This window comes from Neovison vison, chromosome 2 (genome assembly GCF_020171115.1).
Source record: "Neovison vison isolate M4711 chromosome 2, ASM_NN_V1, whole genome shotgun sequence".
In the NCBI taxonomy this organism is placed as follows: Eukaryota; Metazoa; Chordata; class Mammalia; order Carnivora; family Mustelidae; genus Neogale; species Neogale vison.
This window is the reverse complement of record NC_058092.1, coordinates 106,875,976-106,895,037: the sequence shown is the minus strand read 5'-3', so window position 1 is coordinate 106,895,037 and position 19,062 is coordinate 106,875,976. Positions and strand designations below refer to the sequence as shown.

The following is a 19,062-nucleotide window of genomic DNA, read 5'->3' as shown; positions in this document are numbered from 1 at the left end:
GGAGACAAACTGTGAGAGGATCTAGACTCTGGGAAACAAACTGAGGATTGTGGAAGGCAAGGAGGAAGGGGGGAATGGATAACTGAATAATGGGCGTGAAGGAGGGCATGCGATGTGATGAGCACTGGGTGTTATATGCAATTAATGAATCAGTGAACACTGCATCAAAAACTAGTTATGTACTGTATGTTGGCTAATTGAATTTAAATTAAATAAATAAATCTCAACGTGCCCCCCCAAAAAAGCTAAAAAACAAAAATCATTCTTCCATTGTTGTGTTTTTAAACATAGTCTAAATGTGGGGTATAGATACCAATATGTTCCTCGCCCATAATTTTTAAAGCATTCTGCAGTGACTCATCAAAGTCCTCAAATAGATACTTTTTAAAAAGTCACAATGGCCCTCGGAAACAAAATTAGACTTGGCAAATATAAATAGTATTTTCTCTTTGCCGTCAAGAATGTGGGGTCTTGTTGATACACAGAGGAGGATCTTGAAGTAGAATTTCAGTGAAGTTACTTCTGTTCTTTGCAATGGTTGCAGAGTCTGAAGTGAAGCAGAAATCACCTGGTAAATTCCCGTAGGGCTTCCCAGCCCATGTGTTTCGTTCTTACTGTAAGTCACCAGTCAGAGACTTCTTGTGTTCTCTCTCAAGAAAGCAATGCTCCCTCATTCCCTGATACTTGTTTTCTGCCCTTGAAGGGTCTCCAGTCCAACTGGCCAAAAACCAGGGCACACAGAAGTGCCTGGATTTCATTAGCGAAATAAATAAATTTCACTTCTACTCCTTTCCCTCTACTTCATCATCTTTTTTTTTCTTTTGCAAAGGAGTTTGGAATTTAAGTCCTCCAAGTCCAGAATCTGCCAGATCTAAAAGTGCGAAACAATGGTAATGATAAGGTACCTACCTGGTCATTCCTCCAGCCCTCTGCTACAGACCTGTCTCCCCAGAGTGACACTTACTACACTGCCCCCAGACTCCAGTATCAAAGCGAAGGCTCTCTGGCCAACATGTAGCTATTTAAGATTTTATTTACTTATTTGAGAGAGAGAGAGTGAGTGAGCAAGAGGGAGAGAGAATCTGAAGCAGACTCCAAGCTGAGCACAGAGCCCAACTCGGCTCAATCCCACGACCACGAGGTCACAACCTGAGCTGAAACCAAGAGTTCATGCTTAGTGGTAGCTATTTTAATGAGTTCATTTATTTAGGATGCCACTATTGGGGCCCTACTAGAGATCAGCCTATGTGCTAAGCCCTGGAGATCCAAACTGAAGCCCTAGACCCACCATAAGCAGCTCCAAGTCTAGTGCAGTGGACAGTAACAGGGAGAGGACCTGAGGAGTAAGAACAGAGAGCGAAAATACCGGGACAACAAAGAGAGTTGCAGGGATGAGAGGGATCCGACCGGCCTGAAGGAGTTTGGGAAGGCTTCACGGAAAAGGTGACTTTCAGTCCTCGCCTTAAAAGATAAAAAGGATTTCGTCAGACAGAGAAAGGCCATCTGTCGTTTCAGACACAGGACTTAAGAGCACAACATAACAGCGGGGAAAGCTCAGGAGGTTTTGGGGGGAGAGCAAGTGGCTGGGCGCTGCTGGGCGGCCTGGTGGGAAGTGGAGCCAGACTAGCGAGCAGCAGTGTGCGTGGTACCCGGGGCACAGGTTCCAGAGCCTGAGCTTGAAGCCCAGCTGAGCCACTTCCTGGCTGCATTGAGCTTGGCAAATCCCTTCACCCCTATAGCTTGGTTCCGTCATCTTTCAAATGAGGATAATAGCATCTTGTTCACACATACATATATACATACACATGTGGCTTAATACAGTTATCAGGAACAAAATAAATACAAGTCTTAGTTAATTATGAGGATACATTATGAAGGGCCTTGAATTTTAATCTGTACAGTATTCCGTAAGCAAAAGTAAGGTTTTCAAGCTGACGAGGTGAAAGTACACAATAGGATACCATCTGTGTTTTAGAAAATCAACTCTGGTGCCACCTTGCAGAGTCCCCCAGCTGAGGAGGAGACTAGAGGCGCAGTCCACGTTCTGAGGCCATTTTAAGAGTCAAACAAGAGGTGCTGATGTAACATGGTTCTCAGTTAATACGGCAGCCTTGCCTTTAAAAATTCTGGGTCCTGGGCGCCTGGGGGGCTCAGCTGGTGAAGCGTCTGACTTTATTTTTTTTTCTTCAAGATTTTTTTTATTTGACAGAGACAATGAAAGAGTGAGTACCAGCAGGGGGAGTGGGAGAGGGAGAAGCAGGCTGCCCAAGGAGCAGTGAGCCTGAAGTGGGGCTTGATCCCAGGACCCTGGGATCATGACCTGAGCCAAAAGCAGACGATTAACGACTGAGCCACCCAGATGTCCAAAGCATCCGACTTTCGATTTCAGCTCAGGTCATGGTCTCAGGGTTGTGAGATTCAGCCCTGCATCAGGCTCTGTGTTTAGCGTGGAGTCTGCTTGAGATTTTTCCCCCTCCCTCTTCTTCCCTTCTATTCTTCTCCCCACTTGTGCTCTCTCTCTCTCTCTCTCTCTAAAATAGATAGATAGATGGATAGATAGATAGATTTTTCAAAAATTGGGGTCCTAACTAGAAATTTCAAACTGGAAATCTCAGTCTTAACAGATCTTAGTGCTAAAAAACAGGGAGAAGCCTGGGGAAGAGCACTGAGGGGCGTTCCTTCTAGTCCACAAGTTTGAGTGTTCAACTGATGCTTCTGCACGCACAGATCAGACCAGTACCTCCTGAATACTAATCGTGATATCCTTCATTCACCTCTATGTCATGCGCGAGATAATCTATTTTTGGAGATGCTTTTTTTCCTTCTCTGAGTAACCTCCAATCTTCTGCTCAGTTTCCTAGAGGAAGTTCTGGCTTCTGGACTGCACAGCCGAAGCAGGGAGAGCTCTCAGGTGACATCGAGGTCAGCGAGCAGAAGATAAGATGGTGACAGCGAGGTGAAGAGAATGGCGTGACTCCCCCCCTGGCGTCGCCACAGGTTTTCCCCGCTGACCACAGGTGTTGAAGAAGAGCCTTGGGTTTTGTGCTTGTCGTTCTAACCCAACTCCAAGTAGTCTGCTCATTCGTGGACGGTTGACACAGACACCAAGACTCCCAGTGATGAGCTGAGAATAAGTCTGTGCCCCAGCCCACTTCTCTCGTGGTTTTCTTATCAGATAAACAAAGGTATTCCTTGTATTTGACAGCACAATCACTTCAGTTTCTGATGAATTTTGTTGGGATCTTACTTGAGAAATGGGTTATCAGAGCTCAGAGGGGTTTAAAAAATAATCATTTGATGTTCACGCTATGCATACTCTCTTCTCTTGACCCCTTTTACTTTTCATTAACCACATTCCTACACACTTCATTTTTTTGAAAACTCATCATGTTTCTGTAAAGAACCATCCAAAAATTGTTCCTACACTGCAGTTTTCTGTGGCACTGAGAAACCATGTATGACTACAATAAAAATCCATTTTGTGGAAAGACACAAGTTTTTATTTCTTTGGGGTTAATAACTATTTATGGGAATTCATGAGATGAGGGATGAGTTGGCTTTACACCAGAGATAGAGAAGGCACTGCTTCCATCCAAAGAATATTTAAAGTATGTCAAAGCAAATGATAAATTCTGGTGTCAATTTTGATTCTCTTGAAAGCAGTGGTTGTGGGGATGTCACTAATGCCAGGAAGTTATGGCATCCTCAAATCATAGCAAAAACAGCATAGCACAATCCCTCACTGGTCTTCTGTAAGCCCTGAATATATTTTTTTACTTTCTTTTGATGCTGAACATAAAATATTCGGTAGCCACAGACAGCCTAAGTTCAAATCTGTCAAAGTTGTCAGGCTTTGAGAATGCTGTTTAGTCTCCCTGTGGCTCAGTGTCCTCATCTGTAAAATAAGGGTAATAGACCTGGAGGGGCTGTCAGTTAAGCACCCGACTCTTGATTTCAGCACAGGTCATGATCTCAGGGTCTTGAAACAACCCCATGTTGGGCTCCATGCTCATTGGGGAGTCTGCTTCTCTCTCTCCCCCTCCCTTTGCCTCTCCCTGCTTGTCCACTCTCTCTCTCTCCCAAAAAATCTTTTTAAAAAATGAGAGTAATAGGGGCGCCTGGGTGGCTCAGTGGGTTAAGGCCTCTGCCTTCAGCTTGTGTCATGGTCCCAGCGTCCTGGGATCAAGCCCTGCATCGGGCTCTCCCCTCAGCAGGGAGCCTGCTTTCTCCTTTCTCTCTGCCTGCCTCTCTGCCTACTTGTGCTCTCTGTCAAATAAATAAATAAATCGGGGCACCTGGGTGGCTCAGTGGGTTAAAGCCTCTGCCTTCAGCTCAGGTCATGATCCCAGGGTCCTGGGATCGAGCCCCACATCTGGCTCTCTGCTCAGCAGGGAGCCTGCTTCCTCCTCTCTCCTCTCTCTCTGCCTGCCTCTCTGCCTACTCGTGATCGCTGTCTGTCAAATAAATAAATAAAATCTTTAAAATAAATAAATAAATAAATAAATCTTTTTAAAAATGGGGGTAATAAAGTACCTTCCTCATAGGACTATAAGGATTAGATAATATATATAAAGCACTTAGAACATTGCAAACACTAATAATAGACAATAAGATTGATTCCTGTCTCCAACCTGGGGCTACAAAATCAGTATACAGAAAGATCAGATTCCCTTCAACTCTCCCACTGCACTAATCAGCAGCTCAAGAAATAAGGGAAAAAATAAAGGCCTTTCTAGCCATCTCCCTTTTCTCCATGGTTTGTTTAACTCACACTCATGTTAAGCCCTAAGACTTTGCCATATTATAGCTAAGAGCTAAGATCTAAATTCCTTTCCTTTTTTTTTCCTTTGTGGGTCACTTTAGGTACCTTTAAAAAAAAAATTTCCCTTTTTTATATTAAAAAAGTGAAACTGCCTTCATTTGGGGTTATTATTTTAATTGCAGCATTTTATGAGTTACATAGTTTTTTCAAATAAACAGAAACTTCCCTCCAAGCAGGATTATGTGTGCCTCCCTTCTTCTTGGCACGATAACTCTTTGGAATAAGAAGAACAAGAACAGACACTTCTCTGGGACACCTGGGTGGCTCAGTTCGTTAGGTGGCTGCCTTCGGCTCAGGTCATGATCCCAGGGTCCTGGGATGAGTCCCACATTGGGCTCCCTGCTCAGCGAGGAGCCTGCTCCTCCCTCTGCCTGCTCTGCCTGCTGCTCTCTCTGCTTGTCCTCTCTCTCTGACAAATAAATAAAATCTTAAAAAAAAAAAAAAAGAGGAAAAGAACAGACTTCTCAGGGTGCCTGGGTGGCTCAGTGGGCTAAAGCCTCTGTCTTCAGCTCAGGTCATGATCTTTAAAAAAAAAAAAAAAAAAAAACAGACTTCTGGGGTGCCCGGGTAGCTCAGTCAGTTAAGCAACCAACTCTTTTTTTTTTTTTAGATCTTATTTATTTATTTGACAGAGATCACAAGTAGGCAGAGAGGCAGGCAGAGAGAAAGGAGGAAGCAGGCTCCCTGCTGAGCAGAGAGCCTGATGCGGGGCTCGATCCCAGGACCCTGGGATCATGACCCGAGCAGAAGGCAGAGGCCTTAACCCACTGAGCCACCCAGGCGCCCCTAAGCAACCAACTCTTGATTTCAGCTCAGGTCATTATCTCAGGGTCAAGGCATCAAGCCCCGCCTTATACTCCCCAGGCGGGGAGTCTGCTTAAGGTTCTCTGCCTCTCCCTCTGCCCCTGCCCCAACACACGCCCTCTCTCACTCACTCACTCTAAAATAAATCTTAACCAAAAAAAAAAAAAGAACAGAGAATTTTCTTAAACCATTCCTCTTATTATTTGCCTGCTTCCATTGTGCCTACCCAACTAAGGATACCAAGAAGTGTAAAAAGTGAGCCTTACCCTCAGGATGTCTGATGCCAGAAGGTGGCATTTCTGGGGCACATGGGTGACTCAGTCAGTTAAGCAGCTGCCTTTAGCTCAGGTCATGATCCCATGGTCCTGGGATCAAGCCCCACATTGGGCCCACTGCTTGGTGGAGAACCTGATTCTCCCTCTCCCTCTGCCTGCTGCTCCCCTACTTGTGCTCTCTATCTCTCTGTCAAATAAATAAATACCCCTTTTTTTTTAAAGTTGGCATTTCTTTATTAAGGATCAAAGACTTAAATACATTTTTTAAAATATTTTTATTTATTTATTTGACAGAGACACAGCAGGAGAGAGAGGACAAGCAGGGAGAGTGGGAGAGGGAGAAGCCCACTTCCCACTGAGCAGGGAGCCCAATACAGGACTTGAATCCAGGACCCTAGGATCATGACCTGAGCCAAAGGCAGACACCTAACGACTGAGCTACCTAGGCACCCCTTACATACATTTTTAAAATATTTTTTTAATATTCTTTTTAGAGACAACCCGGCATGCTCACACGTGAGTTGTGGGGGTTGGGGAGAGCATCCCAAGCAGACTCCATACCCAGTGCACAGAGCCCAACTCAGGGCACGACTCCTTGACCCTGAGATCATCACCTGAGCCACAGTCAAGAGCCCAGTGCTTAGCCAACTGAGTCACCCAGATGCCCCAAAGACTTACATTTTCAAGATTTACAGAGCTGATTACATTATTAGTGGCGCTTTATTTTTACCCTTTAAAAATAGCATTTTCCTTGACGTCTCATGTGCTTTTAATGACTCTCTTCCGTAGATTGAAAGGCCCTCGTCAAATGTCCCATTTACTCCACAAAGCCAAGGCACTGTTTTTAGCTAACCCTTTGGACAGCAAGTTTTTGCCCAGTAAACTTACAAGCAGCAACTCAACATTCCTATCGCTGATAGCTCCTTTCTTCCTCCCTTACGGGGAGTGGCTTATAAAACAGTCAAGTGAAGAATAAAGTTGCTGGACTTGCGTCTTACCCACGATGATACCGTTAGGGAGGTCACCCCATCACGAATCCTCCTGGTATCTTCGCTCCACCAAAAGAGAGAAATTGGCTTGAGTCGTCTTTGTGGCTTGTGTGTATCATGGTATCAAGCTCACCGAGGAGACAGTGCTGCGACAATGTGTTAAAAAAAAAAAAAAAAAAAAAAAAACCGGTAAATTCTCACTCTGAGATTTCTCACTTAAGAATTGATCCTTGGAGGGACGCCTGGGTGGCTCAGTTGGTTGGGCGGCTGCCTTCGGCTCAGGTCATGGTCCCAGCGTCCTGGGATCGAGTCCCACATCGGGCTCCTTGCTTGGCGGGGAGCCTGCTTCTCCCTCTGCCTCTGCCTGCCACTCTGTCTGCCTGTGCTTGCTCTTGCTTCTCTCTCTATGACAAATAAATAAATAAAAAATCTTAAAAAAAAAAAAAAGAATTGATCCTTGGAAACAGCCCCAAGTCAAAGATCCCAATTCAGGTGCCACAAGGTTCACCTGGTGAGAGAGAAGTCAGCTGAAGAACAGGCCTGGGATGAGTGTGGCCCAGGGAGAGGGTATGAGTAACAGGACCACAGGAGGCAAAGCGAAGGGAGGTAGGGGCAGGACAGTAAGAGGAGGCAGAGAAGCCGTACAGGTTAGTGAGAGAAAAATCCAGAGATTTATGTAACATCACCAGGAGCAAATAGGCAGGAAAGGTTCTCCACCCCCATGCATCTGTTCTGATCTGAAAATTACTTGGGAGGGTTCTGATATTTTACCAGTTCCACAAAACTCTAGCACAAGGACCCCAGTACCTTGCATACAGCAGACACTCAAATATTCGTTGACTTTTCAAAGGAGGAAGATGGGGCAAATCATGAATCACTTGTCTCCCATAAGCCAGAATCTATTTAAATTATAAATCCAAACCGCTCTCATCCGCCTGGCCAGCAAGCCCTCAAAAGAGCATGCCTCCTACTTTTTCCTCCCCAGTACACTGGGACATTTTGCTTCCTCATTTATGAAGATACCCTGGATTTTCTGATTCCCTTTAAAGCACTTTTTCAACAGGGAGCGAGAAACAGAAATGGTGAAAGGGGAGAGGAGTGTGTGTGTGTGTGTGTGTGTGTGTGTGTATACAAAGCCTAAACAGTGGAGTCAGAACACCTGGATTCTAATCCATTTAGCTAGTAACTTGCTGTGTAAACTTGGGCAAGTGGATTGATCTGCCATGCCAATTCCTCATTTTCCAAGTAGGAATAATATTTATTCTGTGTACCTCACAAGGTGGCACTAAAGATTTAAAGAAATGATATATAAGAGCATTTTGAAAGGCTAAATGTCTGTATCAGTCTAAAATCGAGGAATTAATTACTCTGGTAAATGAAAAGAGGTTAAGAGGAATATCATTGGGATTAGGAGGAAAGGGGGTGCCGGGAAAGAGAAAAGCCCCTCCTTCATTTGACAGATGCCAGAAAAAGGCAAGACCGCCCCATTCCTGAAACCACAAAATTGGTCAATATTTTCTTTTATCTTGAGACACCTCCAGAAGAAAAAGTTCTTCATTTTCCCTGCTCTTGTGTGCCAGGGATTTGTATTCATTTTGTGGTTATTGCATGTCTACCATATGCCAAGCAATGTTTCTGTTAGCTTATTATCATTCAATAATTAGCCCTAGAGGGCAATACTTGCAGATTTTCATAGGACTTCCACAGGTCATCTCCTATATTCCACTAACTTTCCTTGTTGATAGAATTGGCAGTTCTTCCCTCACCATTTAATATGTTGAGGAAGAGAATCCTGACGAAATTCAGTGACTTGGGGTGCCTGGGTGGCTCAGTGGGTTAAAGGCCCGGCTCTGGGTTTCGGCTCAGGTCATGATTTCGGGGTGCATGATGGAGCCCCGCATGGGGCCCTGCGTTCAGTGTGTAGTCTGCTTGTCCCTCTCCTCTGCTCCTCTCTCTCTCTCTTTCTCAAATAAATACAATTTAAAATTTAAATTAAAAAAAAAAATTCAGTGGCTTGACCAAAGGCCACAAAGTAGTGAAGATGAAACTGGTACCCAAACCTGGGTTTCCTGACTCCCCACCTGCCCTTAAATATGTACTGGAAAAAAATGAAGCTAAGATATTGGTCTGTCAGCTCCGAGGCAGATCTGGTGTAGGAGGCATCAGCAGAGGTCTCTCCAGTCAGGGCATCCTCTGGGCACAGAGCCCTTCCCTCCACTGGACTAGGATGGGGTGCTTCCAGGTGAGGGCAGCAGAAGAGATAGCGAGGAAGTTTTAGCCTCACCTGGAGCTTATATTTAAAGCCACATGGTACTCTAGACAATGGCTTTGGAGACGGAGAAATGTACTCCCGCCAGTACTTACCGTGTGTGTCTGCGTATCTCTGGGCCATCCCGAGTCTCACTCTTCTCCATGTGCAATGGAGATCACACGTATGTCCACTTCGTACTTAGGAGGCTCAAAGAAGGCCTGAGGCTTTGCAAACTGGTAGCAATATGGATTAATACGAACTCCACTCCCCCCGCGCGCCCCTGCCCATCCATACCCCCCTCCTCGGGGCACGGAAAACTTTTCCCCAACACCTGACCTACCCAGGCCACTATCTCCACCACCCAGGGAGTGTGAATTCCAGATGCCGGTTCTCCCTCAGGCGAGCGCCCTCCCACCTCCCGCTCTTGTTTTTGTTTCGCCTTTGGGAGGGAGACCTTCTCGATCTCGGTTCTTTCGGTTTTGCTAGAGCTCTCTCCATTATCCGTTCCCGCCGCCTCCGCGGGCCGTCCGGGCAGGTCGGGCGGGTAGCTGTCTCGGGCTCCACCCCGGGCTCCGGCCGCAGGTGCGAGGGTGGGTCCCGCGCCCTCCCCACCCCCCATCCCCGCCCCGGGAGCCGCTCTCTTCGGCTGGGTTTAGGTCTGTCTTCTTCACCCTCAGCGAGTCAGAAACAAAGGAGGGGGGTGGGGGAGCGCACCATCTCCGGCTCCGCGATTCGCCCTTTATTCTGAACTCGCAACGTCAGCGGGCCCGCGGATGGAACCGCGGGGCGCGGACCGGGGAGCTGGCGGCGGGGGCGCGCGGGGGCCCGGGCCGCGTGGGCGCCGGGATGGAGGGCGCCGAGGGGCGGGGAGCGGGCGTGCGTGTGTGCGAGTGCGAGGGAGGCCGGCCTTTAGTGTAACCGGAGCTACAAAGAAGGGGAGAGTCCGGGAGAGGGAGGGAGGAGCGGCAGCGGCGGCGGCGGCGGGGGGCAGCTCCGCCAGCCGGCCCCTTCCCCCGGCGCCCGCGCCCACCCGGAATGATGAAGAAGAACAATTCGGCCAAGAGGGTGAGTGCGCCCGCCGACCGCCGCTCCCAGGACCCCGGCCCCGCGGCCCCGGCGCCGCGCCGGGGGGCTTTTGTGTGCGGACTTGGGTCGGGGGCTTGGACTTGGCTCACTTTGCGCCCGCCCCCCGCACCCCCTCCCCTGGGCCCGGCCGCTGCCTGCGTACGCGCGGCTGCGGCCCCGAGACAATGAGAAATAAAATAAAACGCCGTTCTTCCCGGCGCGGCGGGGACCGAGGCTGCGGGAGGGGGCGGGGGACCTGGCGGCCAGCCGGAGGCCACCCTCCGCCCAGGCCGGGCCCCGGCGCCCCCTCCTCTCGCACTTGGAGTTGTTTATGTGGGGGAAGCGGGAGGGCTGCGGGGCGTGTTGGGGGGGAGGGGGAGTTGCCCAGAGTGAAAACCTTCCGAGAAGTGGGGAGCGAACGCTGGGCGCCCTGAGTCCGGCCCCAGGGGGTTGGGGGGACGGTCACGGGAAAGCCGGGGATAGGGGAGCGAGGGGTGTCGTGAGGGCCGGAGTGAGACGGGGGGAAGGCGACAGCCACCTAACCGGAAGGTTCTGCTCTTGCCCTGGGCCAGGGGCTTCAGGATGGCAACCATCCGTCCGCACCGCCTGAGAAGGTCGGCTGGGTCCGGAAATTCTGCGGGAAAGGGATTTTCAGGGAGATCTGGAAAAACCGTTATGTGGTGCTGAAGGGGGACCAGCTGTACGTCTCTGACAAGGAGGTAGGTGCCCCTTGCCTCCTCTGTCCCCGTTTCCTCATATTCCCCCGTTTTGTCCCCCGACAGGGGACTCCCCTACCTCTGTCTCCTCCTTGCCTCGCCCCCTATTTTGTTCCAGAAGCAAGTTCAGCAGTTCGGTTGGTCTCTACCCCTGTCAGATCTGCATAAAAAGGTTACCCTTCCTCCAGAAGCCCTGAGTAAGAATTTGAAAGTTGAGCGTGCATCTTAACTTAATGATTTTGCTTTGCAAACACCTTTCAGACAAGGACGATAACCTCCCTCCCAAGGTGTCCTAAAAGTTCTAAGTGTCCCCTGCCCCTGCTGCCCCCTACCCTTTCCTAGCAGCTAGCTGAAGATGGGATTTTTTTTTTTTTTCCTTTACCCTGGCTGCTGAAAAGGCATATGCAGGTCATATCACAAGGGCAGCTGCCCTAGTCACAGAGAACACGTGCGCAACCCTGGGTCAGTCTCATATGACCTCAGGCAGAGTATCTGTGAGGGGTAGTTATTTCTGTTGAAGCCAACATTCCTAACCAGTGTGCTTCCCACTCCATTTAAAAAAAAAAAGCAGCAGGAAACTCATTCTCCACTCTCTTTCTAAGTTCCTCCCATTTGTATCAGAAAGCAGACAAATGGAGTCAGGAACCCCTGTCTGTCCCTGGGTAGTTAAAATGAAAACTATAGTCCACATTCAGAACCTGAGCCCAGATCACTGAATCCACACTCTTGTCCCTTTTATCTCTATTTCTTGAGATCAGTAACACCTGAGAAACTGACATTGCCCTCCAGGAGTTGGAAGTCATTCCCATCCCTACTTCTGAGACTGTGCCCGCATTAGACTAGGAGACTGTGCTGTGCTCCCCTGGTTGGGTGGCCCTTCCTCCCCCAATCCTGTGTCCCACCCAACCCACTCCACCCCGCCCTGGGCCTTGACTGGGAAGTCCACCCTGATTTCTAACCTCTTCTGCTTTCTGCAGTAGACTATATTTAGGTAAATAAATCCTTTTATGGTATTGAAACAGACACATGCGCAGTCCTAGAGAAAAAGTATTCATCTGAACACAACGTGTACCTAGCCAAGTGGGGGAAAGCTGAGCTGTGCCCAAGCCCAAGTGATCCCTCTTCTGGGTGTTTCGACCTGACAGTTTAGGCTAGGCTGGGAACTTGGTGATGGAGGGCGGTGAGAGAAGGCTTTGATAGTAGGATTTCTTTTCAATGGCCACTTCCACCCCATCCCAAATCCTATAGAAGGTCTTTCCACAATTTGCTGGCTTTCCAGTTTAAAAAATAGTAACGAGCACGTGTCAAAGTGTATCTCCTGTCTTCCCCAAACTTCATAATGGCAGGAAACTCTGGTGAGCAATCGGGGAGAACCTCCCACACATCAAAGGGGAACCATGAGAACAGTGAAAGGGGAGAAAGAACAAGACCTCTTTTCTTGTTTGTGTTTGTCTGAAGAACAGAGTCTGGAAGCAAAAGAGCATGCTTGCTCCCTGTTTGTGGAGGAAGGAGTACAAAGACAGGGGAAGAATGGAATGACCTCAGCCTCCAAGGCTTGGTGTCCTGTGAGTCAGGAACATCTGATCCATCATGGGGCCCATTGCCCCCTGCTGAGGAAGAAGAAGCAGTGGGAACACACCTACCATTACTCCTCTTCTTTGGAGCCCATTTCCATACCACGGTGGGCCTGGACTTAGGGTGAAGCAGACAGAGGACTCTAGGCTCTATTCTGTCCACTTCCCACAAGCTCCAGAGCAGAATCTATTAAGATTCAAGATTTCTTTTTAAATGCGAAGTGTAATGATTGTAATTTAGGTGTTAACACAAGAATATTCCTAACTCTGTCCCCTCGAAATTTCAACAGTCTTATTTGTTGCTTCTCATAAAGGCAGGGTCTCCCACCACCACCCCCATCAAAGAAATCCTTCTGTATGGTTGTTATGAATCACTTTCCTCAGTTAAAGAGCATCTTATGATCATGGGGTTGATGTATAGGAACAGAAACTAGATCTTGGGGAGATCTCCTGCTAGAGGAAACTGGGTTCAGGGTATCTTTTTTGGCAAGGGAAAATCCCTTTCTGTGGGCCCAGGGGAAAGGAAGGGTTAACTTTGGAAGATCAGTAAATGAGACTTAGGGAGTTTGGTAGAGGAAAGGACAAGGGTCTCAGAGTTGTCCGTCTTCGGTGGGAACAGTAATCTCCTTGTCCTGCTGTTTGTCTTGCCCCTTCTCCTACTGCTGCCCTATCAGGGCCTAACTCTGTCACTGTCTCCTTCCTGGGGTTCCTCGTCAGCTGTGTCCAGGGCAGAATATTTCCCTTCCCTTCTCCCTTCCCTTCCTGTAAGGAAAACAAAACAAGTAACTCTGTCCCGTGGCTCCATACACACACCCAGCACTTTCCTCTCTAAGAGTTCTGGCTGCTGTTGATAATCTCACGTCTGAGGAAGAAGGACAAGGAGTCTGAGGCATCATTCTCCCTCCCTGCCCCATGTTTCTGGGAATTGTTCTCAGGCACTCCTTGTTGACATCTTCTCCACTGCCATCCACAATCCTCCTGGGCCTCTGGGTCACTTACCAGCCCAAAGCTGGGGCGCCCTGGAAAGGGGAAAGCCGTGGAGGAAGCTCACCAGGCGGAGGTATAGCTGCCATTGACCCCAGAGAGGCTATGGGATGAGCCCTCCTCCTCTGTGTCAGCCCCCTGGCCCCAATGGCAAGTCCAAGTCCCAAGGACAGGCAGGGGCAAGACCAGAGACTGGCCGGGGAGTGGAAGAGAGAATCACTCCCCCACTGCAAGGCTGCTGAGAACTAGGAGAGTAGATGAAGTTCCTCTGCCTGCGCACAGCTGGGGAGGGGGGCGGGTAGGTCTCTTCCAAGAGAGGTATGAAACTGCTTTTACCTGTTTGTTTAGTCTTTTTTTTTTTTAAGGATTTTGTTTATTTATTTGACAATCGCAAGTAGGCAGAGAGAGAGGGGGAAGCAGGCTCCCTGCTGAGCAGAGAGCCCTATGCAGGGCTCAATCTCAGGGCCCTGAGATCATGACCTGAGCCGGAGGCAAAGGCTTAACCCAGTGAGCCACCCAGGCGCCCCAGTTTGCTTAGCGGGACAAGCACTGGTGCTTTTCATCTCTCATCCCAGGAAATCAAAAACAGCTCATTCCCAGGCTCAAACGGCAGAGGGTGAAAGCACTTTCCAATCCCATTCTGCTGGTCTGAGACGGTGACTAAGTCCCTCTCCTCTTGCAAGCCAGAATAGTCCATAAGCCACAGCTTCAGAGTCCCAGGACTTCGGGGAACACCTTAGCAGAGAGGAGAAATGACAGAGAGGTTTCAGACAGACGTTGGCAGAAAAATTACTGGCATTTGCTTTGTGGCTCTCCGCAGAGGCTGGTGGGGTCAGAGGATGTAGAGAGAAGTGTGGTCTCTGTTGAAGACATTGGGCGAGAGAGTGAAGGGCCAAATGCTGGCTGAAGGTGGGAAGGGTGCCAGAGAGGCGCCCTAAGCAGGGTGTAGACACAGAGGAGAACTTCCTGGCAGGAAGATGCTTAGGCTCTCAAACTGGAACCATGGAAAGAAGGAGCAGAATACAAGTCTGAAATTTCCTCCTCTGGGGACAACCTGAGTGCATCTTTGTCCAGAGAGAGGTGGATGACTTAAACGGCTCTTGATGCCGGAGGGCAAACTGCAGGTGTATTTTTTGGCTTGTGTGAACAAATAACACAGGGGTCTGTGGTTTCTATGGCTCTGAAGCTTCTGAAATGAAGGAGGTTGATGACTTTTTAGAATAGTATGTATTTGAGGAAGGAGTCAGGTCAGGGAAGAAAACCTGGCTGACTCAGTCAGGGGAGTGTGCGCCTTATGATCTTGGGGTTCTCAATTTGAGCCCCAGGTTGGGTATAGAGATTACTTTAAAAAATAATAAAATCTTAAAAAAAAAAAAAAGCGACAATGTAAACGTTTAATAAGATGGGGGAGACCAGATGTAGCCTTTGCCTTGAGACACCCCGTGATGCTGACCCTGCTTTTATCTTCTCCCTTGGGGCGATCAACAGCCATCCCGGTCTTGGTTTCTTCAGGATGGTAGGATTAACCTGTTAGCCTCTACGTAAGCCATGTCTTTTGAAGGACATAATGGGAGACAGAGTGAAGAGAGACATCCTGGGGCTCTGGAAACAGCTTAGCTGAAGAAAGTGGGGCTAAAGGGTTTGCATGGAAACCCACTGAAGAGTCAGGGCTTGAGGGCTCCCCCAGGACTGTGACCACTGTTGGACCTGTGTGGGCCTTGGTTCAGACAGCTCTCCTACCCTGCCCTCCCCCCCAGTTAGGTTATCCTGCTTCCCAGGACCGGTCTAAATGAACAGTCCGAGGAAAGGCATGAGGTCGTTTTATCCTCAGCACCTCCCCTCTGACCCTCCCCCAGGTAAAAGATGAGAAAAATATACAAGAGGTGTTTGACCTGAGCGACTACGAGAAGTGTGAAGAGCTCCGGAAATCCAAGAGCAGGAGCAAGAAAAACCATAGCAAGTTTACTCTTGCCCACTCCAAACAGCCCGGCAACACGGTATGTCGCACCTGCCTCCTGGGCCCCCAGGGAACGCAGAACACCAAAGCCCTTCGGGTTCTCTCCCGCCGCTCTCGGCTCAGAGGCCCTGGGCTTGCCCTCCTGCCAGCTTTTGTTACTTAACCCGAGAATATCATGGCCAGGCAAGCCAGCTTTTTAACTGTCCAACCAAAGAGATCATCATTCTCTCTCTCTCTCTCTCTGTCTCTCTCTCACACACAACACACACATGAACATCAGACATCCCTTGGAAGAAAATCAGTTTTCCCTGTACCCTGATAGGTGAAGTTCTGAATCGACTTTCTCTGTCTGAGGGGACTCACGGAAGTTCCTGTAACTTTCTATTTACTCAAGCATTTAAAGATCTTTAGTTTAGTACCTGTCCTTTATTATTTATCAAACGTCTTATAATTATCTCTAATGACATGTTAATATCCATTACCCTTCCTAGCTCTTCCTTGGTCATTTCTAAAACAACCTCTAAGCTGTGGCTTATTTTAGGAATAGAGGCTGGTTTCCTTAGGTTAGGGATGACAACGGAAGCAGAATCTCTCTCCTAGGAACTGGGTCTATTTCCTGATTTCTTCACTGTCATAGTGAGGCACCAACCCTAAAACGCTGGCTGAACAAGAATCTTCTCCTCACAGGCTCCCAACCTGATCTTCCTGGCCGTGAGTCCAGAAGAGAAGGAATCCTGGATCAGTGCCCTCAACTCAGCCATCACGCGAGCCAAGAACCGCATCTTGGATGAGGTCAGGGGGCCTCATCTGGAGGGGAGAAATACCAGGGCAGAGGCAATGACCGTGACTCACTTAAAGGGTCTGCTTTTGGGGTGGACCACTCTTAACTTGCTAAGCCCCCAGGGCTAGACTTCTTTAGCTCCCTCTGCAAACCCCATTCTCCCACCTTCTGAGTCTCTCTGCCAACTCCTCTTTCCGTGCTTTTTGAGGCCAGGGGCCAGCCCTAGAGCCCCCACACATACAGTAGAGACCTTGCCCTTGGATTTTCTCAGAAGCAGTTAATGGGGTGGGTTCATTTCCTGGTCCAGGCATGTTCAGGCCACAGGGGCTGCAGGGGTAGGACAGTCTCTGAAGAGCACCCATGACTCACAATGCATTTCCTCAGGTCACCGTTGAGGAGGACAGCTATCTCGCCCACCCCACTCGAGACAGGGCAAAAATCCAGCACTCCCGCCGCCCCCCGACTCGGGGACACCTGATGGCCGTGGTACGTAAGACTGTAAGAAAATAAAAACTTGTTGAAGGGCCGACTCCGTGTCGGTCCGTCTCAGACAAGACTGTCCAGCCCACCAGAGGCATCCATGGTACCAAAGTCAAAGACCAGGGGAGTCCCTTCACCCCGTCCCCCTGCCTGATTCCTCCAAATCAAAAATACTTAGTTAGCACCTACTATGAGTTCTAAAGCCCTTGCCCTCAATAAACTGATCATTCTTTGTGGAAAATGGGATCTACCTCAAGGAAAGTGAACACAGAAGCGGTGAACGCTGTACCATGGAGGAGAAGCTATGAGACCGTGGCAGCCTGCCTGACAGGGAGCGGCACTGGGTCATGTAGTCACCTCGAGGCTCACCGTGAATGCCTGGAACTTGCCGAGTGCTGCTTCCTGTCACTATCCTAGCTCTCAGTCTCTAGGGAGAGAGGCAGTCGGGGTTACTAGAAAGAACCAGGTGGGAACCTAGGTTTGTGATTTACTCTCTCTCTGTGACTCCCTGAAGCCACCAGTCTTCAGCAGGATAGGGGGGCAGTCACTGTGCCTACCCTGAGGGGCTGCTAGGAGGAATGAATGATTAAAACAACACGTATATCAGTATACACGAGGTGCTGAATAATGTCTGCATTATTTTTTACTATAGTATTCTGGAACTAGAACAAGTTTGACTTGAAGGCAGGGGGTGCTGAGCTTTAAAGGGCAGAGGCGGTTCGAGGACACAGATGGAAAAGGACAGTGTATGTGTGTGGACCCTCCTTTGTGTGTCCAACCCAGTTTGATGTGTAGAGTCCGCAAGACAGGGGAAAAGGTGCTCTCTGGGAAGTTTATAGTAAAACGAAGAATATGGGAAACAGGCAGAAGTTCCTGTAAATCACAGGAAAATGAGAAGTTCCGATCACTATCCAAGGAATAAGAAACAGAACGTCCAAGGACTCCATCAGGATGGGGTGCTTCTCATTTAGGGAAGGCACCTTGAGGAGGAAAAGGACCAGTTTGCCTCTGTCTTTCAGACAGTCCCTCCTGAACCGCCTCCTGATGGCTGTTCCCCCCCCTTCATGCCTCCCTTCTCCCTCTCTCTCTAGGCTTCCACCTCTACCTCAGACGGGATGCTGACCTTGGACCTGATCCAGGAGGAAGACCCCTCCCCTGAGGAGCCAAACTCTTGTGCCGAGAGCTTCCGGGTGGACCTGGACAAGTCCGTGGCCCAGCTGGCAGGCGGCCGGAGGAGAGCAGACTCAGACCGTATCCAGCCTTCCTCGGACCGAGCCAGCGGCCTTCCCCGATCTTGGGAAAAGCCAGACAAAGGGGCCACGTACACCCCACAGGCCCCAAAGAAGTTGACCACCACAGAGAAAGGCCGCTGTGCCTCCCTGGAGGAGATCCTGTCCCAGCGGGACCCTGCCTCAGCCCGCACTCTCCAGTTGCGGCCCGAAGACCCCCCATCTCTCCTTCCCCCACACCCGGGCCAGCTGTCCCGGATCCAGGACCTGGTAGCGAGGAAACTGGAGAAGACTCAGGAGCTGCTGGCAGAGGTTCAGGGACTGGGCGATGGGAAGCGAAAGGCCAAGGACCCCCCTCGGTCTCCGGATTCCGAGTCGGAGCAGCTGCTGCTGGAGACAGAGCGGCTGCTGGGAGAGGCATCGTCGAACTGGAGCCAGGCGAAGCGGGTGCTACAGGAAGTCAGGGAGCTGAGGGACCTGTACAGACAGATGGACCTGCAGACCCCCGACTCCCACCTCAGACCCGCCCCTCAGCACAGTCAGTACCGGAAGAGCCTGATGTGAAGGAAGGGGTCAGCGGCTGGGACTTGGGGGCGTGGGGTACACAGACTCTTATCTCCAAGTGTTGCAGGATAAAGCTTTTTTATTTACCTCAGTCAAAAAAAAGGAAAAAATACAAACACACAAAACTCGTTGCTCTTGCTGCTGCCCAACCTTCCCGCCACCCTCCTTTCATTCCTTACCCATGCCTGTTTTCTCTGACACCTCAGTTGCCTCAGATTTGAGGAGGTGACCCCTGCATTAGTATTAAGAAGCTTTTACCTGGATGAAGAGGGAGGGGGTGGAATAAAGGCATAGTCTGGCCATTTACACACACCACCCCTCTGAGACACAGCAGGGAACGTTCTGCTGCTCCCAAGAACATGTATAAGCTGAGTTTGGCAGGGGAGGCTTTTTCTCTTGTGTCCCATTCCAGGTTGTCAATCCGAGGGTGAAATTTCAGCTGTCCAGCTCTAGCCCTGGGGATGTGGAAGCCATTGCCAACTGCACACACAGAAGTGACACCTGTCCCAGCCCCGGAGTAGGATTTGTGGGACCCCCCCCCCACCAGACACACCAGCTTCTTGTTCATATC

General features: G+C 49.5%; 2 protein-coding genes across 3 annotated transcripts in view; both read left to right on the top strand.

Annotated features, from left to right (window-relative positions):
• Positions 1-3,490, top strand: part of VPS45 (vacuolar protein sorting 45 homolog) — a 70,392-nt gene extending 66,902 nt beyond the window's left edge. For both annotated transcript variants that reach the window (XM_044239149.1, XM_044239148.1), the window contains one exon: positions 2,854-3,490. In XM_044239149.1, the coding sequence (XP_044095084.1) occupies positions 2,854-2,941 (88 nt within the window). In that variant the 3' untranslated portion in view covers positions 2,942-3,490. The remainder of the gene's footprint in view (positions 1-2,853) is intronic.
• Positions 3,491-10,125: 6,635 nt separating this feature from the next.
• On the top strand, positions 10,126-18,619 carry PLEKHO1 (pleckstrin homology domain containing O1). The gene is made up of 6 exons (XM_044239147.1): positions 10,126-10,206; positions 10,779-10,925; positions 15,337-15,477; positions 16,125-16,229; positions 16,603-16,704; positions 17,790-18,619. The coding sequence occupies exons 1-6, from the start codon at positions 10,177-10,179 to the stop codon at positions 18,489-18,491; spliced, it is 1,227 nt and encodes a 408-aa protein (XP_044095082.1). The 5' UTR covers positions 10,126-10,176; the 3' UTR covers positions 18,492-18,619.
• Positions 18,620-19,062: the final 443 nt, after the last annotated feature.